The 26,029-nt window shown below is 36.0% G+C and overlaps 1 protein-coding gene across 1 annotated transcript in view; it reads left to right on the top strand.

The window, feature by feature from the left end:
* The first annotated feature begins 22,958 nt into the window (after positions 1-22,958).
* Positions 22,959-26,029, top strand: part of LOC120530405 (inactive ubiquitin thioesterase OTULINL-like) — a 77,546-nt gene continuing 74,475 nt past the window's right edge. Inside the window, exon 1 of the mRNA XM_039754884.1 lies at positions 22,959-23,190. Within this exon, the coding sequence (XP_039610818.1) occupies positions 23,154-23,190 (37 nt within the window). The 5' untranslated portion in view covers positions 22,959-23,153. The remainder of the gene's footprint in view (positions 23,191-26,029) is intronic.

Genomic DNA, 26,029 nt, shown 5'->3' with positions numbered 1-26,029 from the left:
TAATGTCACTGCTGAAATACTACTGTTTCTATAAGGCATGTCATATATTAAAAGGAAGTTGCTACTTTGAAAGCTCAGCCAATGATAAACAAAAATCCAAAGAATTAAGAGGGGTTCCCAAACGTTTTCATATGACTGTACATCCATTCCTGCATTTCGGGCCTGCAACACGTTCTAAAGAAAGTTGTGACAGAAGAAGTTAGGGCAAATAAAGAGGTAAAATAATTAAATATTGATGTGATTTAAGGAAATAATGTCAACAGGTGATTGTACAAAAGCAGTTTCCACAAAAGCCTGAGTCTTTGAGGAGCAACGATGGACAGAGGATCTGCAGTTTGTCAACAAATGCATGAGAAAATTATTGCAATGTTTAAAAACAATGCTACCCAAAGAAAGATTGAAAGGGATTTGCATACTTCTCCCTCTATGGTGCATAATATCATTTGTAAAAGAATGAGTCTCAACAAACTGGAAAGGTTTGGGGCAGCCACTCCCATATTGTCCCTGGTTGCGAAAAGGGTTTTGAAATAAGAATGGATGTACATGGATTGAGTTCCAGACTGAACTGATTCAGTGGTGGAAAAGATGGAGGATTTAAAGGGTGAAACCGGAAGTGATGTCATCTGAGGCCAGAACCGTAAGCAACATCTTTCTTGGTGCCAGAACCGGAAGTGACATTATTCTTGGCACCAGAACCGGAAGTGACATTGTTCTTGGCATCTGAAGTGACGTTGTTATTGTTAAATCAGGTAGGTTTTCCCATATTTGGCCTACAGAGACAACAGAAAAAGGTTTAGCACACCCCGCCACCCCCTGGCCTGACTGATAATTACCTCCACTTGGGCCACTTAGCTTCCTCCTAATCGCATGTGTGTGACACATTAAACGATTCAAGGAATCTGGAGGAATTTCAGTGTGCAAGGGTGTAAGCCTAAGCTGAACACCTGTGATCTATGAACCCTCAGATGGCACTGCATCAAGAACCATCACTCATCAATAGCTGATATAACCACAGGGTCAAGTAATTACTTGGCAAACTTTTCTCAAGCACTACAATATGGAGTTACAGTTACAAATGCCACTTAAAACGTTACTGTGCAAAAGATAAGCCATATGTTAACCATGTCCAGAAGTGGCATCATCGTCTCAGGGCTCAGAGGATCTAGGATGGACTATCACACAGTGGTAACATGTATTGTGGTCAGACAAATCTGTATTCCAGATCTTTTTTGGAAGAAATGGACACTATGCTATATGGGCATCCAGACTGTTATCAGCAATAAGTCAAAAGCCAGGGTCTGTCTTGGTATGAGGTTGTGTCAGTGCCTGTGGCAAATGTAATATATTGTATATTTCTTGGATGGCAGCCTTAATGCAGAAAAGTACACAGAGATTTTAGAGCAACATACACTGCCTTGAAGATGACATCTTTTCCAGGGATGCCCATGCATTTTTCAACAATACAAAAGTACATTATGCAAACATTACAAGGCATGGCTATGGAAGAGGAAGGTACGGGCACTGGACAGGCCTCCTTGCAGTCCTGACCTGTCCCCAGTAGAAAATGTGTGCACAATTTTGAAATGAAAAATGCATAACAAACCTGTACTGTTGCCCCTCTTAAGACGTGTTTGCAGGAAGAATGGGACAAAAATAACACCTGAAATGCTTCATCGCTTGGTATCTTCAGTGCCAAAACATGTTTTAAGTGTTGTGAGAAGGAATCTGACATTACAAATTGGTGAATGCTTCACCATCCCAACTTTTTTGGATGGTGTCGCAGGGCTGAAATGTAGGAATAGATGTACATTAAAAAATGAATTGACGTTGACCAGGCAAAACATGAAATATGTTGGTTCATTACTGTCTGTAATAAAATAAAAGTCAACATAAATTTAAGAATCGGTGTATTTTTTAACAGCATTTTCCATACCGTCCCAACTTTTTCTGATTTGGGGTTGTACCTTAATGAAGCTTGTGGTATTTTAAATTTTCTTTTATCAATGATGACCTCATAAAATTAAGTGTAGCTCCAGAATCAATTAAAGTTGTGAATGTTTATGTTATTGATTATATAAGAAACTAATCATACATTTTGACAGAGGATTTGACTAGAAGAGCCCACCTTACCAATCCCAATGTACAGTGGGTTTTCTATTTTCCCTTAAACTTGCAACAGGATGAACCCATATGTCCTGATTTGACACTGTAGAAGCATAAACATTCCTTTGGTCAACATTGTCTTTCCTTTAACCCAATTGAAGATTTTCTTAATTACATAGTCTGCAATATTATTTTAATTTCTATTGTAAGGCTAGACGTTACGTCCCATCTCCCCTTTTCACTTTTACTCATGTTTATTTTTTTCATTTCGCCTTAAACCAATTTTCTCAGCTACAGCATTCAGTTCCTCCTAAATATTTCAGTTATAATGACTTGCAAGCTCATTTTTAATTTCAGGTGACAGAGCCCTTTTAGAGCCACTTCATTCCATCCTACCTCAGTAACCAACATACAAAATGCTACTACCGTATATACTCATTAATAGATTATTACCCCTGTCTACATTCAAGAAATCTATTAGCAGCAACTTTGGACCAGACTGGAATACCAAATACTTTTCTAAACTCGTTTAAAAAGAGTCTAATTAATAATAGGTTAGATGATTTGTGTCATAGATAGTAGATGCCCATTTTAATTGTTTCCTGTCTAGCTGAGACATTATGAATACAATATGTGTGTGATTGTTAAGATATGTTTTAGGTTGAGTTTAAAAAATTATCCTGCACTGCCCTCTGCAACTGCTCAGAATTGGATTATCAAAGGAACTGCCAACAAAACCAAAGCGAGAACCAAAAATCATAACCAACAGGAGGTAGGGTAGGAAGGATTCAAAACCAGAAAAAAACTTTTGAAAAAAATGTTTTTTAAACAAGAGAGAAGCATTCCAAAAAAGGTGTTTTTTTTATCCCCAGCTTGGCTAGGAAACATGTCGATTGCTGACCATTGAACCCTTAGCATCATAAGCCTCCAAGGACCCACACCTAAATCTGTGGGATGCATCCTAAGAATAGGTACATAAAGTAGAGCTGCCCATAAATAACAAAACCGGGCACCCAAATAAATTTGTAACTATTAAGACATACTGTAGTGTAGTAAAAAAATAATTTTAAAATTAATTCCTAAATATTCAGAACAAGGAATTAATATTGTCAAATTTGGCAAAATAATCTTTATTGAGTTTACAATCTTTGCACAAAATGGATAATGTGAAATTTCAGAAACTTCTAAACCTGGTTGAAATGAAGAAATAATTATACCTAGACGTTATGTTCTATGAAAACTGGGGTAAAAAATATATGACGTATTAGTGAGAAATATTTCCTAAAAGGGGTTGTGAGGAAAGTATTCTAGATTGCTTTCAACATTAATTTTCCCTCATTCTGCATATTGTCACAAATATCATTTTTTCCAGATCAGCAAATTAAGTTTTTTTTTTTCAGTGTCTCTTTCATCAGGAGATAAAAGAAATATAGTAGTGCAAACAATATATATTATTTGCATGAATATTCTTGTGGTGCCACACTAGAACATTCCTTTATGTGTCCAGACTTGTCTAATGTAACCATTAACTAATATTATCTGCCCCTCTTTCATTAACGATTAACTAAACAAGCAAGTTCAAACAACTTTCATGTCACAAAAATTCAATCAAACAATGGGATGCTGGTGCCTGGTTTTTCTCAATTGTCATCAGATCATTTTAATACTATCTGACAATATTATCATCTATGAAAATATAGCCATATTGTTTTAAATACTATAAAAAGTGAGAGTCTCAAAACCATCGCCAACTATGAAAATATTTTGGCTGTTAAACTGCCTAAATTAAAAAAGGTGAGGTGAAAAAGGACAAGTCACGATAACATAGAAAGACAAACTGCACAACTTGAACTACATACAGCACTTCCAGCAGTGATGCTAACTATCGTGCAGCCATGTGTTTGCTGATTAGCACAAGGTGAGCAAACACTTGAAAAAAATATTCTTTACACACTCTACTTGTTTTAGAACACCCCATTTTTCCAGTGTTTATTGAAATTTAAGTCCAGTGAATAACCTGAAATGGTACAAAGGTAAGAGGTAAACTGCTTAAAAAGAAAGCTAAGGTTACTAAAAACTGAAAAGTAATGTGATTTTCAGTTATACAAAAAGGCCTTTCTCAGGAAGCAAGTAATGAGTAAACACCTCAGTTTTTCTGCAGCAATGGAGGTTAATTAAGTCTTGAAAGCTGAAAGAAGTAAGCCATTAATAACAATTGGCATGGCAGTGTAAAGCAGTTGTTAAGCAGAGATGTCTTCATTCTAAAAGACAAGAGTTAGAAACCAAGGCAACCAAATTTGTTACCTAAATCAGAAAGAAGCATGTTGTATCTGATCCTGAAGGGACATGATAACATGATTGTTATGGGTAATTATTAAATTATAAAGTGATTTTGATAAATGTTTATGCACCCAATGTGGATGATAGGGAATTCATCCAAAATGTATTTGCATCCATTCCCAATGTGAACACTCATAAAATTATAATGGATGGGGATTTTAATTTTGTTTTAAATCCAGAACCAAAATATGTCTCCTGTCACAGGGGCAATGACATCTAACACTGCAAAAACAATTACACAAGTTTTAACTGACCACAACCGGACAACCGCAGCCGGACGGACACACAGATACACAAACACACAGACCCTTTTTTGTAGTAATGAAATGCATTGCTGCAGCTGTTTGTGATGTGCCGTCGGTTGGAGTGGCAGATGCAATGCATATGTTTCTGTGATATGTATTTGATATGAGATTTGTAAAGGCAGTGTTAATGTTTGTTATGCATAATCTATTGGAATGACAGAAACATAGCAACTGGATGAACACACAGGGACTTATCATTTTACTAGCTGTGTTAACCATCAAAATGGTTTAAAATCTAAGTAGTCAATAGACCTCAGTGTTAACATTTTGCAGTGGACCATCTATTAAAATATTCTTTTGCAATTAGAATGCATTGTATTTGTTATTCCAACAGATGGTTCATCATAAACCGTTGTAGGAATAAAATTAAAAATGTTTGTGATGTGCCATCTGTTGGAGTGACGAATGCAATGCATATGTCTCTGTTATAGGCAATTTGGTATGGGATTCGTAAAAGCAGCATTATTGCTTGTGATACGTCATCTATTAGAATGACAGAGACAGAGCAACTGGACAGACACACAGACAGTTATCCTTTTTCTAGCTGTGCTACCCATCTAAGACGGGTTGAAATCTAAATAATCAATGTAGACCTCAGCATTAATGTTTGCAATGCACCATCTATTGGAATATATTTTGCAATTAGAATGCGTTGCCTCTGCCATTCCGGCGGATGGTGCATCTCAGACAATTGTAGTGATGAAAATGCATTGCTACAGATAAGTGGTTGTGTGTCTGTGTGTTCGTCTGGTTATCATGTGTCATGAACTGGGTAGTCCAAAAAAACTTATCAGACCCCTGGAGATTTCTAAACCCAAATTCAAGAACATATTCCTTCTACTCACCAGTGCATCATTACTACTCAAGAATTGATTATTTTTTTGTAGGCAACCATTTCTTGCCTACGATTAAATCCTGCAAGTACGACGCTATTGTTATTTCCGACCATGCCCCTCTGATCTTGGAGATAAAATCATTATACCCCACATACTCATCACGCAGATGGCGTCTTAACCCACTTTTATTAACAGACGAGAACTTTACAGAATTTATATCAAAACAAATCAGTTTTTTCTAGAGACAAATATATCTTCAGAGGTCTCTGCAGGAATACTGTGGGAAACCCTAAAGGCCTTCTTAAGAGGACAGATCATCTCATATCTTTCCCACAGAAATAAATTGGAAACCAAGCAGGTATCAAAGCTAACCAACGAAATTACTAGAATAGATCAAGAACATGCCAGGTGTCCAAGTGAGGCACTTCATAGGAAAAGGCAGGCTCTGCATTCAGAACTCAACCTCTTGACAACTAAAGAAACTGAACAACTCATTTTTAAATTAAGACATCATTACTATGAACACGGAGAGAAAGCTAATAAGCTTTTAGCTCAACAAATCCAGAAGCAAGAAGTTCGCAATTCAATTCCAGCAAAAAAGGCAAAAGCAATTTGCCTTTTATTAGTATAGATAAGCATACAAAAAGGTGATTCTAAGGAGGGCCCTCCAACTCAACCTCCCCAAAGTTCCAACAGTCTATTACCATGATTTGAGCATAAAGTCTAAATTAATAAGTTCAACAGGAATAATTTAATAAATACAAATTCTTTATTTTAATTTTGTGAACAAAATTATATAAATAAAACAACACGATAAATACATCTGCATAGAAAATAGAAAAACAATAGTAATAGAATAAAATACATTTTTAAAATCTAAACAGTTAATAAAATGTAAAATAAATGGAATGTGCACATTATAGTAAAACATAAATACAAATTATACATTGTAATTTTTCCAAAACAAAAATATTAAAAAGTCCACATAATATAAATTAAAAAAAGAAACAAAAAATGTTTGGTAAAAGTAACATTTTGTGGGTTTTGGCTACAGGAAATACAGTCATTGTAAAACACTGTACTGCGTTTAGAGGTAGGGCTGAAATTGACTTTGATTGAGCTTGAGTTGCTTTTTTCTCCTAGTCAGATGTTTCCTTTTATTCCAACTGTAATTTTTGTTTGACTGATGAATTTAATTACTTTTTCACTCCAGATAAGTTATCACAAATACTCTAGCAATGGAGACTGGGCCTCCCCTATGCCATAGCAATGAGTACTTAAGTAAACAGATGCCCTGACAAGTAAAATTAAATACAATAAATGAAACAGAAAGAAATCTTAATTGTTAGTAACTCCTAATACCATACTTTTGATCTTGGTATTGTTTTTTTCTATGATGATTTACCCATTACTAGAGTTCAGATCATGTCCACTTTCCAATCCCTTCACTTTCCACTCTCTAATTATGGCCACTAATGGAAAACATTCCATAATCACCTATACCTGGCCATCACATTCTCTGTTAAGTCTGCACATAGTAGCTGACACCAGTCTGGTAGTATTTTGAGAGGATCCTTTGCCAAACAACATATCCCTTGAGATGGTCAGCAATCTGTTTCTCCAGTTTACCTTTCATAAAAACATTAAAAGTGGTATATTGAGTGTCAGACATGCTACCTAGTGGTACGACATGCCTATATGTATTCTACACAAAATAATGCACTTTATTGTTTTACACTCCTGATTTTTTAAGTGTAGCTGAAGTACATAAGAATTTCAAGCTCAGTTTGTTCATTTGCTAAAGTTATGGTAGTGTATTTTTATACTGATGTAAAACAATATATTTAGATTTATAATGGTGCACAAAATTAGGAGTCAGCTAGCCGCCTCTTGCCTTCTTGACTGATTCCAAGCCACTGAAGTCAGCTTCTCTCACAGCAGGCATTCTGCCAGGGTCACAGTCAAAGTATCTATTATGCTGATCTCACCCTCTCGACACAGCAAACTGCTATGGTACCTTCTCTAGACAAAGCACTTAAGAACTATTACTTCATAAATTCTTAACTTCTTAAATTCTTGACTTCATAAAGTCAATAAACTTTTAGTTTAGTCATGAAATATTAATTTAATTTTGAAGTACATGCTATACTTGAATATTATATCTTTACAGATTGATATACTCTTAGAATCTTCCCAGAAATTTGATATGCATTCCTGCCTTTTATTATGTTTGAATCACTTTTAGTATTTGAATATAAGTCTGAAGACTTATACTGTATAAAAGGCTACTGTCTAACCTAAGCACACTATGCCCTTACCCAGACTTTTGTTACAGAAGCAATAATGACATTTTCTACTAGGCAATGATAATATGTGCAGTACAAACGAAGTGACTACTCATTTGTTGCGCCTGCTCAATACTAAAATGATGTAAATTTTGTCTTCAGAATGGTCATAGCATATACAAAGTAAACCAAAAACGTGCAAGCCAGGGATGCTCCATAGTGGTTTAAATTTAGCTGTTGGGGGATTTCTGCCCTAAAAGTTTCATTGTATTGTTATCAGATGTCTTAAGAAGACAACACATTAACTCTTATTTTAGCCTTTGCATTTACATTCACATTTATTTGCCTGGCAGATGCTTTTATCCAAAGCAACTTACAACAATTGTCCTAGCAAAAAGATCATTCTGCAGGTTGGCACACTTCTGCATGATTGGTAACAATGTTCAGATACTCTGTGGCATTCAAAAATTGCTTAACTTACATTAAAAGACTCAATGTGTATCAAACACTCCCCATACCAGTATACCAGTACCTCCACCACCAACATTCATTACTGGCATCTGCCAGAATAACAGTATCAATATTTTCATGGGATATTCACCATATACTGGCCAATCCATCTGATTGAGTTGACAGACATTCATTACACTGGGTATTTTTCCCCAGTGCTCCATCGTCTAATAGTTGTGTTTCTGTTGGTTGTAAGATGCACTTGGGCCATTCAGCCATCATGCCCCATCTGCAACAAATTTTGCTCTCCAATATTCCTTTTTAGATATGGTTATACCTTCACTCATTGTAGCACATCTTTTCTCCATACAAGTCATTTCAGCCTGTTTGGTTCCTTTCATCAATGGTCTACTAACTATCAATAATAGGATTACTTTTAGCCCAACTGTTGTTGTCACAACATTCTTGTATTACATGGAAACAGGAATATACCCATCCTGGTGTGGTTGGTGCGCACTACCTTTTCTACATTTAAAATTACAGAGACTTTTAGTCTTGACCATTCTCCCTCCAAACTGCAAGGAAAACAGTTTGTTGGCACTGTTATCCTGTTTTAAACAGTCATGTAACAAGCTGAGAAAAGGAAATTCTCAAAAATATTTCTGAACCTGCATGCATACAGTACAAAGGCAATGTAGTTCCAATAAAAGCAAACATCTACGAATAGTCTTAAATAAAAGGCACAACAGGGGATAAATACCAGTTTCATTGTACAAGGAATCAGGACAGATAAGACTGAGTGATAAAAATAAAAACTGAGAAAAGCTTTTAAAATAATGCACAATACCTTTCACAGGATTTCAAGTTAGGTGTATACTTAGACAGAGATGCCAATGTAAGAGATGAGGTGTAGACTAAGCCTTTTGAAAAAGAAGATATTATAGATGTGCGGTGCTGTAACAATGTCTCTGGTCAAGTCCAATAAATCAATAGGACTCTCTGGTGATTATATACCAACAGTGATTCCGGCATTTAAACTCGATAATTGTCCAGTTTTTAAGAGTGCAAACGTGATGGCTGCAATGGATTCACTTTATTAGATTTATCAAAGGAATATTAGCAGATCATCTATAAGAAAATGAAATATTTTATCACATTTATACCACCCAATGGACTTTTATTCTACTTGCAGTGGCAGTCAACCTATTTTATTTTAGATATAGCAATAAAAAATTTGGCATGGTAATAAAATATTTTCTGATTATCCAAAATTGACAATGAAAAACTGAACTTGAAATTCCACAAAGGATAATAATGGCTATTTCTGTTAATCTGGGTAAAATTAGTGTGTGAATTTGATTGACTTTTACAGTTACATTATGTCTACATGCTGATAATATTAAAGAAAATATTTTAGGTACTAACTCTGAAAGCTTTCACTTGGGGTTGAGCAGATAGTGGGTAAAAATATCATTATCATGATCTAATCATCCAGAAAAATAAATAAATTTTTATTTAATGGGCACTAGATTAGAATTAGTTTTGTTGTTTTACTGTTGAAATCGTGTCTTAGTGACCATCTGTGGTGAGTCGGTATTGTTTTTTTGTGTCCATATGAGTTTTCTCAGGTTAAGTTAATTTACCCAGAGTAAGTATTAACAAGAGTATGCCATTGACGGACTGTCTAAAGATGATTCTTGCTTTACACTGAACAATACCTGAATAAGCTCTAGTTGCAACAATTGTGTAATTGAATGAAACAAATTCAAAAAATGTATGAATGATTCAGATAACAGTTTCTCAAACAATGGTTTGCAACCCATTTTAGGGCTGTGGGGTGCTGCTGGTGGGTTTGTGAGTTACTCTTGTTTATAAAGGTAGTAGGTAGCAGTGGGTCGTGAAATGGGTCAATTCTTCAACAATTGAGATGCCAATCCCCCCAAAATGCTTTCACTATCATGCTCCATTCATTAAGGACGGACCTCCCCATGGGTCAAGAAGACACTTACATGGGAAAAAAATGGGTATTGACACCAAACAGGATGAGAAACACTGATTTAGATTACCTATTTTATTTTGATAGATTGACATAACTTTTGACCTAGCAGTACACAAAGGTCACAATCAAAGCTAAAATTCCAATTGAAGGTTGTAGTCAGTAAATTTTTTGAAACTTTAAAACTCTTATTAGGGGTGAAACCAGATTTTTAATCAATGGGAAACTAAGGCTAGATAGAGTCCATTAATCCTTCCGATTTCCCAAAAATGATAGACAGACTAAAAATCATAGCCCTGTGTTTACTAAACAAATGTTCCAAAATATTCCATGATGTGTATATTCTCTATATATTTACATATCTCTTGAGCTTAACTGATTAACCTACTGTTCAATATATTTGAGGGTTATAATGTTTTTCCAAGGTTAAAAAATGGCAGGTCAGAAAGGCAAAAAGATGAACAACCAGGAGATTCCTGACAAAATATTAAATATGGATCATGCCAGAGTAAAAAATTAAGTCACAAAAATTCAAATCCATATTCAAATTCATAACCTCACTACAACAGCAGAGGAGGGGGGCCCTCCCTGAAAAAAAAAGTGTTCACAATGGAAGGCTAATTTAAGCATTCACAATTTTTCTGTTTTCATACATCTAAATTTTTGGATGCTGTTGTTAAACATAAAACAACCATTGTCTGAAGAAGTGTGTGTCTTGTAAGGCTACGTCCACACTGCAGGTAAACATAACAACATTCCAATTTTAGGCTTGTATCTCATTTTTTTATTTTTGATTGCTCAAATTATTTTTGGAACCAATTCATTTCTGATGTGAGTACAAATATGTATCCTGAATGTGACCCACATGTGAAAATAAAACAGTTTTGTCAGACAGATGGCACAACACTTGTCCTTGTTTTAGCCTGATAAGAGACCATATAAATCATTGCATTCTTTGGCATTAGTTAGAGGTAATCAATAAAGATATATTATTGGGACTATGCTTGAACGTTTTAGAAAATGTTGGGCCTAGAATGTTCCTGGGTGTGCTAACCTATTTTTCTGTCCCTGACAACATTTAAGCATTTTCTTTCATGGGTATTCCATCTCCTGGTCTTTATTCTTTTTTTCTTTGCCTTCTGGTATGTTGCATTTTTTACACATTTACAAACTTTGATGCACAAGACAGTATGTCACTATCTTAAGTAGCATTGGGCCGATTATGGCACACGAGAAACTTCCCTGTGAAGTAGCAACAGAAAGAAATTCCTGACAACAAAAATGCATGAAATGGGATTTTCCACAATCAAAAACAAATCTGAAATGGTGTTGTGGTACATTAATAAAACACCAATAAACAATAATCATACAGAGTGGCTGTAAAATTCATAAAATTAAAATGATTATGTTTAAAGATCAAAATATCACAATACACTACACACAACCAAGCCTCCAATCCTACATTCATTCCAGCTTTTCTTTCCTAGGATGTGGCAAGACATTTGGGTACAATGTCACATGGGGGGAAAGACTAAAGAGATTTCTATTCTGGTACTCCCAGTGCATCTGGAAAAGATTCTAGAAAGTAGTGGGGATGACACCATCATTAGAGTCAGGAAGAGAAGTTGGATGAAGGCTCACAGTGAGTGAAAAGAGTGATGGTTATATATGGGAGAGAAATAGAGAGTGTTATGATTTGAAGGTAAGACAAAGACGGAAGCAATCAGTAAGCTCTTTAAACAATACAGGAAGTTTAAATGTTACTATTTTATTTAACTTAAAAAATCAGTCAGGTTTAACATGTAACTAACTGAACAATTTACAGAGCAAACCTCCTTTTGTAAGGATAAACTGAAGGAACAATAATATGAATCCTGTTAAATAGAAACAAACATACTTCCCTAAACAAATCCTCGGCAACAGTGATGTCGCTATATTTTGTTGATCCCAAGTACAAAAAGATGAATTAGGCATGCTCATGAGAAATTAAATTTAATCCAATAGGTTTATATATTTATAGGCCCATCATTGTCACATGTACTGTACCAAGTACAGTGAAATTCTTATTTTAATATACTAATAAAGATGCAACTTGTTCTCCACTCTCCACCACCATGATAAATAAGTATAACTGCATTACCTCAAAATGTCTCTCTTCCTATCCTTAAATAACTACCCTTCCTTGAATTAAGAAATTATATCATCAATGAGATATTCCAAAGATATAAGCAACATGATAGCACAATAGTCATGAGTAAGTTTTAAGAGTTGTGGAAATGATAACACCATTACACTTTCAAGCATTCAAGTATGTTAATAATAAACCATTGCGAAACAAGAACCATACATTTACCATAGGTTCCTTAGTGCAACTGCCTCGCCTGAACAGTTTTAAGTTACACCATTGCTCAACAATTCATTAAGAAGGAACTGTCAATGATGGCAAATATCAGATTAAATTAAAAATGTAATGTCAGAAAAACAGATATACTCTACTCCAGGGGTGCCCAATACGTCGATCACAATCGACCAGTAGATCGGAAAGGTAGTGCAGGTAGATTGCGTTGCATTAAAAAAAAAATTTTTTTTAAATGGTTAGTCTATCATATATCCTCCCTATGGCATTTGCCACTTGAATGACATACAGGGCTGCCAGTTTGAGATCTCTTCTCTTCTAACACACTGGTCATCAAAACTCCGGCTGTGACCTAGTTAGCCTTCCAATTTATATCGACTAAAGAAGGGATTTAAAAAAAAATTCTTGGTTATGGGCTGGATGTGAAATTGGAAGAGGATTTTTTTCTCTCTCAATGTCACAATCAAAGTGCATTTGTCTGATCTGTCAATCTATCATTGCTATTCCAAAGAAGGAAAATGTGGAAAGGCACTTTCGAACTGTTCATAAAAACTACGAAACTGACTTCCTTCCGAAAAGCAATCTGAGAAAGAGAAAGGAGATGGAACTAATAACGCAGTTAATCGGACAGCCGTCATTTTTTCACTCGGATGAATTCAAAAGCAAAGGCAGACACACCGAAGCATCGTTCCAGGTGAGTCACTCGATCATTAAGCATAAGAAGTCCTTACAAGATGAAGAGATGACAAAAGATGCCTTCGTTGAGGCAGATGGCTAGGGAGAAATTCCTGCTGAGATTTCAAGACCCCTGGCTGGAGAAAAAGGAGTTTCTTCTTGTCATTAAACATGCAGAATACAAGCAACTTAATAACGATCAATGGCTGCTAGACTTGGCATTTTTTTTCCGATCTGATCAACATGTTGAATGAGCTTAATTTGCAGCTGCAAGGAAAAGAGAAAACCATGGTCAATATGATTAGCTCAGTTAATGCTTTCAAACGAAAAATGCAACATCTGTCCTGAAAGCTGCAGCACCTGGATTTGGGGAACATCCAAAAACTTGCGTCAAAGCTGGAGATGCAATGGAATGCGTGTGCGCAACTTGACGGCATTCGCTACATAGAGCAGATTGAAAATGGTCTGTCAGACTTTATCTAATGGAAAAAAAGTAACGATTCGAGTGTTGCCCAGTGTAGCGGAGTAAGAGTAGCGTTTCTTCTTCACAAATATACTCAATTAAAAGTAAAAAGTATGGTGCAGTAAAACTACTCTTAGAAATACAATTTTTTTAAAAGGTTACTCAAGTAAATGTAACAAAGTAAATGTAACTTTTTACTATCCACCTCTGATACTCAGTATATATATATATGATCTATCTACATTAAAATGTTATATATATATATTGTATATATTGTCAGAGATGGCTGGGGTGGTGACCCGGCCGGGACGCCCAGGAGGACCGGAGGAGGGCTTGCACCTTCCCCAGACCATGTGGGGGCGACCACCCTGGTACTTTTGGGGGTCACGGGTACAGAGTTTTGAAGCTCTACCCTGTAGGGGCCTGTGGTCACCGTCAGGGGGTGCCCCAATGCCTTGGAGACCCTGGATCTCAGCACTTTCACCACACCTGGAAGTGCTGGGGGGAGGAGAAGAGCAGGGACACCCGGAGTGCGTCCGGGGATGTAGTCAATGGGGCGTGTCGGTGGGAGGTTGCCGGAACACACCTGGAGCACATCAGGGTGCTTATAAAAGGGGCTGCCTCCCTTCAGACAATGGCAAGAGTCAGGAGTGGAGTAGGACGGAGCTCAGGAGGAGAGACAAGGAGGCGGCCTGAAGAGAAAGGCATTTGAGTCATGGCCAGGACTTTGGGGTTAGTGCACTTGTGTAAATATGATTAATAAACGTGTGTTGGGTGACATTGACGTGTCCGCCTATCTGTGTCCGGGCCAACTGCCACAATAAATATATATCCTTTTTAATGTAGGTAGATCACTTTGACCTGGTCATTTTAAAAGTAGCTCGCAAGCCGAAAAAGTGTGGGCACTCCTATTCTACTCCAAAATATGGGGAAAAATCTCAAGGAAAAAGTGTAATCTTAAAAAAAATTTTCACCTGGAAGCTTCTAACAAATGTCGATTCATACTTACATATCAATGAATAAGGTCAAAGAAAGGGAGGCAGAAACATAAAATTCACTTCTCTACTGATGAGACTGGAGCCCAAACCCTCCTAAATAAGACCCTAAGGTAAACACATCTGCAGGATTAAGAAGCCCACCACCCTGGGCTCCATAATTAAAAGTCAGAAATGCATACACAATAAAGGATTGTTACAAAATAAAGAACAAAAATCCTGTAAAAAATTAATATATTACAAAAAGATAATTAAATTACAACAAACAAAGTCAAATTCAGAAAAATAAAAACAATTAATAAAAGAAACAAAATTCAGAAACATAGCTCTGTTATAACCCTGATTGAGAGAAAGAGTGAGAAGACAAGTGAAAAAGGGAGTGGTCTTTTGGAATTTGGCAGGCAAGCTACTCTACCTGGAAGACAAAGTTCGACTTATACATAGTTATGCACTGAGAGGGAAATGGTTGGGATGGCAGCAGCGTTTTTTTTGTACTTTGTGTTCTCCCTGTGTCTTTGCCCGTCTTTTGAATATAATCAATAAACACACCATTTTTTATACCTTTTGAGCTCTTTGGTAATAGTCCATATGGAGAGCTGCCACAAGAACATTTTCAATTGTTACAGTGTAAATGCTAAATATTTCTTATGCTCTTTGTGTTCTAAAAGATAAATGAGCACTGGCAATTCAAAAGGGGCCAATATTTAAATTTTCCTTCATTCTTCTGGTACATACTTCAATTCTATGCAACTGTGGATTAGACTAAGTGAGTTAAGAAGATTAATTGATGGATTATTTATTCATTTTTGTTTTACTTCTTTCCTGTTAAATGATGTCGTATGATACCTCTGTTCTTCCATTTCTGACCCTGCTAATTCCAGATATAAATAAAAGCACAGTTATCGCAGACTTTAAAATGTTCTTTTTGGGTGTTCAAATCATTTTAATTTAAGGCAGCATTTTGAGTACCTGCAATGTTACTATTACTGCTTTACTCGTGAAAGCAAGTTAATATTTCAAACATACAGCAACTTATGTTTGTAATATAGATGATGATTTATTGCTGTAATATAATATGATTCTAAAAAGCTCTTAAGACCATTTACCCATAATTTAGTTTACAGTACTCAGATTTTCAATTACACAGTTGTAGAAAGTATCCTTGCAGAAGGGGCAAAAGACAGGAACTAACCCTGGATGGGGCTCAAGTCCATTGTGGGGCCTACTCTCATGCACACAAGTAATTTCAAAATCATCAAGAAAACTATCTACTATTAAACTGCTAGAAATAGTTTTTAACAAAAAAAATCTATTTTTCAAATGATGTAAACATTTTTAAAATTTCTGTATAAGTTTTAACCTGTCTTTCTTTATTTCATTTCTGTTTGTTACTGGATGCAACTGATAAGGAAAATTTCATGTTTTCTTGTGTAAACATGATTAAATAAAAATGTTGAACCTTGAAAATGAACTGAACTTCTTTGGGTCCTCAATGGAGGCTATTTCTAAGTGCTTGATTTGTAGCTATAACTGAGGCAGATTGTGCAAACAGCCAACATATCTGCCCATTTAAATTAAATGCTCTTATTATTTTACTCAGAAACTGATATCACTTTAGAAAGCAGAACTTCAACTTATATTAAATAAAATTAAGTCAGATTCAATTTCTGGTATTTATTTTGTAGCACGATGTAATGCAAAGACTTTAAGATTATCTCTCTGACACTCTGCAGCTAATAACATCCTTCCTTGGAATGATTGGAGGGAATTACATTTAAAAAGGGCTTCAGATAATCATTCATTACACACTCAATTCCATTATTAACACTTTAATGTTTGAGCATTTCCCTGTGAATTGACAGAGTATGACTTAAAAACACTATAAGAAATAATTTTCTGTTTAATGCAGGTTATTATGTAACTGAACAAGTTATTAAATCAAAATCTAGACTTATAATTCATATTTTAATAATCTGTTTCTGATATTAAAAATAATATGTCAAGTATCTGACAACCAGACAGAAGAATATACTATTATCTGTTATTTTTTTTCAACCATACTCCCTTGTTCTCATTATGTTCTCATACACTTTTAAAAATAAAGTTCCCAGAATGGTTATTCAGAGAGATGCCTAAGGGAACCATTTTTGGTTCCCAAAAGACCTATTCACATCAAGGTTCTAGAAATAAACTTTATTATTTAGATCCATAATAGGCCCTATACAGTAAATAACCATGAGCTGATGGTAAAAGATTTATGAAATATCAATGGGCCCTGATTTTAAAAAGACTAATGCTACCAACAATAACTCAGGCTAAGTTCCGTTTTTCTTAATCTGTTAGTGTCCTGCTAGACAGCCTACCATAAATTAAAGATTTCATTTTATCTATATATTAGGATTTTTTTCAAAACACAAAAAAAAAAACCTTCAAATGCAAAACAAAAATCCCAAAATGAAATGGTTCTTTGTCAAGCAATGGAGCTATGAGAAGCCACACTACCCAGTAATGAACCACACAATTCTATTAAAGAACAATTATTTTTAAGAGTGTAGAGCCAAAGCATATCCCAGCAACAGTGGTGATAAGGCTGTAAGTTACCTTGGAGGAGATGAAAGTCTACTGCATGGCAAACACTCAAGTGTACTCTTCAGCTAGTGAAAGGCCCTCTGTACAAAGGAAAGAAAACATTACAACACATTCTTTGTTGCCACCTGACAGCCCTTGGAGAGGGGCATTACTGTTGACACCATGACCAGTACCTTTATTTATCAAGCATCTCAAAATAGAAAAATAGTCCTAACTGGCTCAAAAATCTCAAAGTGATGGAAATTTGGTCCTACTCTTAGCAGCAGAAGTAAAAGCATTTTATCAGTTTTCCTAATGCAGGAAGCTACTTATAACTTCACTAGGAATTAGGAGAGTATCTGATCTATCTACAAAATAAATTTCAGAGTTACAGGGAAGCATCCGATATGTCGGCACCATCACATTTAAAAAGTTAGAAACAACTTGGAATTGAGGTGCTAGTCTATTAAAGTGAAACCCTATGCACACATCCATATTCACTCATACAGGGAAAATGTACAGTTCACAATTAACAAAACACAAACTTTTTAGATTTAGGAAAGTGATCATGTTCACTGTGCACTGTGAATTAGCAACATGCAAACAAGAAGAAAAAAAAAGAATTAAAAAACAGTTGTCATAAGTGTGACCACTTAGTTTCCCTAACACATGTCAAAATAAATGGACCTTACTAGAAGGTGAAACCAAAGCCTGGAAACATAACATGCATGTCTATTTCTTGCATAGACCAAAAAAGGCTACTTAATTATAGGACTTGTTAGTGCTTTCATTTGTCATAGACAAATAATCATCACATTGTACAGTAAATGTTTCATTTTCTGAGGATATTATGCATATGTTTTGTGTCCCAGAATAGATTTGTACCTCTTGGTCCTTCCATTCTCTTATTTATTTCAAAATATTGTATTAACACAGAAGCTTCATGTTGCGTATACACAGGTTTAAATGGAAGTACTTTTGGTGGAGAGCTACTGGTTCCTTCTGCTACTGGTCATTTGCACCTCATTATTAACTGATAGCTGGTTAAAAAAAACAGGCAACAATTAAAATCTTAATGCTAAAATAGGCGATTTAGGGTCCCGAATCATAACAAATGAGTTAACTAAACTAAGCCCAAAGAAATTATATTATTCTCTTGGTAAATAAATGGGTTCTAATGAAAAAAACTGTCCAAAGCAAAAACCTGCAGTCACTGCAGACCTCCAGGACTGAGGCTGAGTACCCCTGGCCTAAAAGATGCTGGCCCAAAGGAAGAAATAATATCTTTACAGTAAAACAACATATTGCAGGTACAGTCATTTAATTCTTTTACACTTTCTAGATGGCAGAGGATTGAATACAAAAACAAAAATTGCAATTATAAAATGAATGGGGGACAAAACCATTAACTCATAGTCAAAAGAGCTGGATCATGAATTCTGTATTTTTAATTTCTTTTTACAAAGATTATTTAATTTATTTTAGGTAAAGATCAGGCAATGAATTACCACAACCCCTCACCTTAAATTAAATGACATCTAACACACCTTCAATTAATGTATGCACAGGTTCCCTTCACGCAATGTGAAATAGGATGACATCATCAGCGACAAAAAGAAAAAATATTTAAAAAAGTAAAATTTGTTGAAAACAAATAGAGATCATAACAGTCATAAAGCAACTGAAAGATCGGCTGATGATCTAGGAGAAAGAAGGAAAGGTCTAATCAAAACTAGGAACACTGCCAATGTCCACTAGTGGCTGATACCAGTTCAAAAAAATTGTGACTGAAAAATTAAATGCAGATTTTGTCATTTCACATTATAACTCTTTATCTTATGTCCTGTGCTTATTTTTAGACAGATTTCTTCCTCTTCATCTTGTTCCCACATCTCCTCCTCAGTCAAATCCCTTCCATCAAATCTTCTTTTTCTTTATCCATCCACCTCCACTTTGGCCTTCCTCATTTTCTCTTCCCCTAAACTTCCATTCCCATCACTCTTTTCCCCACATATTTATTATCTCTCCTCATCGCATGCCCATACCACTTCAATCTACTTTCCTGTACTTTCTTAGATATCTCTCCTACTTTTAGTGTACCTATGATTTTCTTACTTTGTATTCTTTACCTTTTTGTAATTTCACATATCCATTTAAATATTCTCATTTCTGCCACATGCAATGTCTTCTCCTGCACTCCCTTTACTGCCCATATCTTAGCTCTACACATCATTGCTGGTCTTACCACTGTCTTAAAACCTTACTGTTAATCATTGCCTTAATTCTATGGTAAAAATTATAAATATACAGCATATTAGAACAACTGAATTTCCATGTTCATAAAAGATAAACGAGATGATAGTTAAGAAGGAGATGTAATGAACAGTGAAGCTGAATGCACACTGCAGTAACAAAAAAAAAAACATGGAACGGTGTTATGAAAGAAGAAAACCACATCTTTTCGTGTCTCCAGCAAATGAAAACTCTATGTTTGAGTCTTTTATTGTATTTTATTCTTTTCATAATTCTATGGCTGGTGTCAATTTTTCTAAGTTCCTGACTGGCCAAGGCCTTATTTTTAAGGGTTACGCTGGGCAGAGTTGATATTGATATATAGGGTGGTCCAGATCTAACTATGCAACTTTTAATGCAATTTAGGAAAACAATGCAAGACAAAAGAATTGTTCGAAATATCTTGTAATAAATGAAAATGGACTTACATTAAATTAATTCACTGATTTTCCATGCAATGTACCACTCCATTCAGTTGTGAATTCTCTGTGTAATAAACTTAATAAGTTATAGCGTAATGAAAATTGCATAATTAGATCTGGACCACCCTGTATTCTTTGTCTATACTGGATCAAATTCCTTTTCTGAAGAAGCCATCTGGCAAGAATGTCTTCAGTTTTTATGTTTATTCTATGATACTGCAGGTATTAAGATAAAATGGAAACTAGTTACACTATTTTTCTACAAATGAACTACTTCAGTGCTCTCTTATTTCTGGGAGCATATACTGGAGCCATTGCAATAGAACAGCTTACATACTACCTAGAATGGCAATTTCAGAGAATAAACTAAAGTGAAATTACTCATTAATGCACTTACAAACTTATTCTGTAGTTTAAGCTGTTTTTTTCCTTGATTTCACTAATCCATAATGCTTAAACTTAAATCATAAGCAAAGCAAGGGAATAGAATCACATCACTTCAATTTTTAAACATCTTTAATTTAATCCAGTTCAGTGTCAATGGGGATTGCTCTCTATTCAAGCAGCATTGGACACGGGCTGGAAAAACCTCTGGATGGGGTTCAAAAAAAAAAACTTTGATAAATATCATAAACAGTCATACTTGGAGTACTTGAAATTGCTAATTAACATAATATGTACATGGTTGGGTTTATGGGCAGAAACTGGAGTTCATGAAAGAAAATCCAAACGCACAGCAGCTACACACAGACATCAACTAGGCATGGGATTCCAACTCAGTATGCTGAAAACATGAAGCAGCAGTGCTGACAACTCTGCTGCCCCTGTCGTTTTACATTTTGGTAAATGTTATTTTACTTGAAAAAGGTGTCATTTTAGTGCATCTTGAAAGTGTTTACATAATGTAATATTTTTGGTACTTAACTGAATAAATGGAAAGCATTAAAAAATAAAAAGTGTATCTCTTTGGTAATTGAATAAATACCACTCAAAATGTGTACTAAAGTATCCCACCACTTTCGTATATGCTTAACATAATTTTGTGTGGGGACTGGAGTTTAATATTAGAAGCAAGGAAAATGATATTGTGGTTTAAAATATGGACTTATTATTGTTTGTAAAGCAATTGATTTCTCAAATACAGAGCAATTGTCACGAAGTGGAAATAAAATGTCAGGTTGCCAGGCCAATGCTGGGGCACAGTCACACGCACAATTGGAACCAAAGTGTCAAACTCAGATCTTGGTTGCCCAAGGTGACTGTAAGTTTTTGCTCCACCCAGTTTCTGAACTTCTGCTACTAAAGAAGCATACTTATTTTACCTTAATTTTAACTGGATTCCAAACACTTGTTTTTTTTTTTTTTACTTTCTAACATGTACATGGCACATTTATTTGCTTCAACCCTTTTCTGAAATCCTGATTTGAAGAACCCTCCTTGCTGGATGGGCTGTGGTCACTCAAATGCCTACTGCCCTCCAGCCTGTGAGGTGTTTGCAGAGTGCTGTCTTCTGGTTCTTCCATTTAAAGAACTTTCTGAACCCCGCTAAAATGTTGTAATGAGCTGAGGTGTGTGGGACAGAGAGAGTAATATTCAAGTAGTTGTCAATTAAAGGGACTGTTGGATACTTCTTAGGCATCACCAGATCTTTTCAGGCTCCTTCAGTGCAGCTCTATGTGCTCTTTACTGCTTCGTCCCATCAAGCAATGGATTAGGCAGGAATAATCCATGAACATGGGCACCTGCCCATCATAGAATGAACACACACATATAAGGGGTCGATTAAGTACTGCTAATTCACTTAACATGCATGTTTTAGGACTGTGGAAGGATACTGGAGCAAACTCATGTGGATCCACATGCAGACCCCATGCTGGCAGCTCCTGGTAGTGAACCCTGAACTCATTACTGCGAGGCAGAAGAGCTACTAGTGCACCATTTTGCTGTGTATTTACTGCATATTCATTGATTATTATTATATTTACTTTGCCTGTATCCTTAAAAAAAGTAAGAAAAATATATTTTTTCAGGCTTATTTTAGTAAAATGGTGTATACATTTTGGAGGCGGCCAGGCCCCAATGGCCACCTTTTAAAATCAATCCATTATTTGAATGGAGTCTGGAAATGAGTAAAAAGTGGGGGAAGTGTGAACTTCTGGTTTTGTCTAATAACAAACGTTTGTCTGATTAATTGACCTCCACATAACACAGAAGAAGACGCATGTGCTGATTACAGCAAGTTGGCACACCTACCACACAACAAACCACCCAGATTGGGACCAGAGGGCTGTCTTGCAACAGGTGACACCTCAGCACCACTGGAATAGTGTGAGGTTTATCACAGTGGCTGGAGTTTCAATCCTGACACCAACCCCCAAGTTTCCCCTGCAAGTTGGAGGACCTGCTTGCAGGGCTGGATGCAGGTAAACATCATATCCAGGATGAAGCAATTAAAGGTTAATGAGTAGAGTCACTTCTGGCATTTGCGGGTTTCGAACTGGCAACCATATGATTGCTAGCACAGATACGTAGCCTCGGAGACACACCGATATTTATTTCTATAGCACATTTTCATGCACAGAATGTTGCTTAAGGTTGTTTACAAAATGTCAAAGAAGTAGTTATAAGAAAAGAAAAACAACTTAAATTTGACAAGAATAATATTGGAAAAGTAATAAAAAAATAAATCTGCATTTGTGTTGAAGCAATAACATATTTATCACATTGCAATATGTGTTCAAAGTTTTTTTTTTTAAGGATCCCTCAAAATTGAGATTTTTAGACTTTCAGAGGATACACGAGTGTAATTACGGTAGGTCACAAATTTTATCCCCCTCATCACCTTGCTTGGTATACAGCAGAACACCCGCGCAAACATGGAGTGGCTTCACCCACTTCCTCGTCTCTCCGCGACAAGCCCCGCCTGCCCGTCCCCATCCACCCACGCCGAATGATTTACGAGTAGTCTTGGACGATCAAATACAACTCCGCTGGCAAAGTGAAAGTTAAAATGCAGCAGTAGAGTCGTTTTCCTTATTGCGCGTCTAAGAGAGCGCAGTTCAAGAAAATGGGCACCACGACAGCCGTTACAAGCTCACACTCCGGTAAGTCCTGTTGCTTGACACTTAATCGAAACCCAGTTAGCCCTGAGCCTGCTTACAAGGGGAGAGGCGGGGCGCTGGCCAAGTCAGCGTGTAGGTGTGCGCCCGCCAGTACGTCTGGCCGGCTCAGGCGGTAAGAGGAGGAGGATTGTGTTACGAATATGCATGGGACACACTGCCACCATAGGCAGTGGGCACTGCGTTTAACGCAAAACCGACTTGCTGGATAAAAAGCTGAATGCATGTTAAGCAAAGCACAGCAGTTAGTCAACTGCATAGTATGAAAAAATATTCTCGTTCAGTTGATGACAATCTAAGTTGGTGGTTAAGGTTTCACTCAACTGCTGGAGCTGCACATTCTGACCTACAACAGGAAACAAAAATGCAACCATCAAATCATTCGAATGTTTGGTATATTTATTAAAATATTTAACATGATGACGACCATATTCGAAGGGTTGGTCAAAAAGAGACACTGTCTTTTAAGTAAGAAGGCAATAAGAGAGCACCGAGTCCGCCTTGTTTAAGTCTTTGCATTCAGTGCAAAGCCGTGCGGAAACCACCGTGGATTTCGCTCATTTGCGATGTTTGCATATACTTTAAGGGCTCCGTGAAGGCTGTTTGTATATGCAAAATATTTGTGTCAAATGGTTTGCATAGCAGGGTGCAATACCTCTCTAAACTGGTTTACGAAGGAGTCTCGGTGTTCACCTACACTGTTTATTCAACATTGTACGTGTGAGGGCCACCCATCCACCCGCTCTGTAAATCTACTTTATCTAGTTGAATGAGCAGCTGCACATTCTGACCTACTTTGTAAATAAACGTATATAAGACACCAAAAAGCACAAAGGTCAGCTCTCCAGAGCAGGGATGAGGCGTATCTCCCTCTATTTCCTTATTCATACAGAGTTTATTTATTCCTTCCTCGTTTTCAGCTGAGTCGCCTATTAGAGAGATTATAATGGAATGAGACTCATTTGAGAAAAAAAATACCATACTAAGGAGTGCAGTTGTCAGTAGAGAAATCGTGCTGTTAATGTACAATGGAACACTTGGGGTTGGTGTTAGTTGGGCATTTCATTGTGTGCCTGGAATGCCCAGATATTTCAGTTTTCAAAACTTGTTCTGCTGGAGCCTGGTGGCTGCAAATTATAATGTGGGTTAATTTTGCAGTCACACAGAGATTTATTCATCCTTTTAGTTTGACTTGTTTAGTTACATATAGTATTGTTTCTATCGCTGCCACAATCAGAACTAATGTCCTAAGTTTGAATCCTATGTCTGGAACTTGTCCATTTATATGTTTTTGGGATACATTTGAATACTGTGGTTTTCCACATACATCCCTAAAAACATGAAGATTAGGTCACCTGGTGATTCAGACTGGCCCAAGTGTGTGTTTGTGTGAGTGACCCCTGTAAAAAAACTGGCTCCCTTTTTCCTGCTTTGTGCTATCTGTCAGTGGTGTGAAAGGTTAAGAGAGTCTGGCATTTCACTGCCAATATACTGCTGCCCATGTGGGGTGCAGTTTCCATTAATTGTTAGCCCGAGTGCTCCAAATAGACAATCTCCACATACAGTAGGCAACATTACGATTATAAATAGAAAACTACTCTGGTCTGCAAAAAAAAAAAAAAATTCTTCTGTAAAAAAATTTTGGTGTTTTTTATATAGACTTGAGGGTGCTGAATCCAAATCTGGCAACAGAATTGTTCTGTCACATTATGTTTTTGAGCAATGAAGGTTAAAAATGTAAAAAGCGTTATTTTAGAGAAAAAAACATTTAATAAATTAATTATTTACCCTTGCAAAAATATAAATTACATGTATAATTGTTTTCAATATAATTATTACTTACAAATAGTAGTCACTTCATAGTTTTTTTCATCTTTCAATCCTCTGATGATATTTGACAGCGGAATGGACAACAGAAGCTTTATAACATAAACTTCCTCCACTTACTTTTATATTTTATATACCCCTCTCATAATTTGTAAAACCAGCAACTTTTGTTGTCTCAATAGATGAAGTGTGTTTTTTTACCGTTTGCTTACCTGTTTAAGACATTGGGAAGATCAGTGAAGAGTGCTATACAAAAATAAGTTGTATCATTCTGACCTTGCATATTTCTGTAAAAGAATTTTAAATAACTTTGTTTCTTCTGAATAAAAATGCATCTTTCTAACCTTCTAGATATAAATTCCTGACTATTTTAAAGGAATAAGTTCAGAGAGAAGAAAATACTGATTGAGAGTAAAGAACGTGTTGTGAATACATGATTTTGGGTCGTATCCACCTCAACTAGCATTAAAAATGAGGAGAGCTGCCATTTTCAGCTCAAAATGTACTTTAAATAATATTCTGAGCATGAAAAATACTTATTCCATAAAACAAACAATTTTTTTCAGAATGGCTTTTTTCACTTAATCCAATATTGCACAGAAATGTTTTTTTGATAGAGAAATTCCAATTTCATAAAGTGTGATTCAGCACACCTAAACCTGTAAAATACACTTATGTTTTTGTGCAAAAGGATTTTGGTGCAGACCACTGTTAGCATTTTAGGGTGACACTGTTGGTGTTCTCTGACTTGTTTTTCTATAAGGAGTTAAGTTACTTGTACTTATTGCTGTGGAGAATGTCATAGAGCCTAGAATTAAAAATCAGATGAAGTTGTTAATAGAAAAAAAGTTAGTAAACTGAGGCAGAAGGATTCTTGACATCTTTTTTGATGCTGTCTCTTTTCGGGAGTTGTTTCTTCACATTGTGCATGCTTTAAAGAAGGAGTTTGTTTAAAAATTCATAAAGGATCGTCTTCATGCATTTTCAGTGTGTTTCA

Source organism: Polypterus senegalus, chromosome 5 (assembly GCF_016835505.1).
Source record: "Polypterus senegalus isolate Bchr_013 chromosome 5, ASM1683550v1, whole genome shotgun sequence".
Classification (NCBI taxonomy): Eukaryota; Metazoa; Chordata; class Cladistia; order Polypteriformes; family Polypteridae; genus Polypterus; species Polypterus senegalus.
This window is presented reverse-complemented; position numbering and strand designations above follow the sequence as displayed.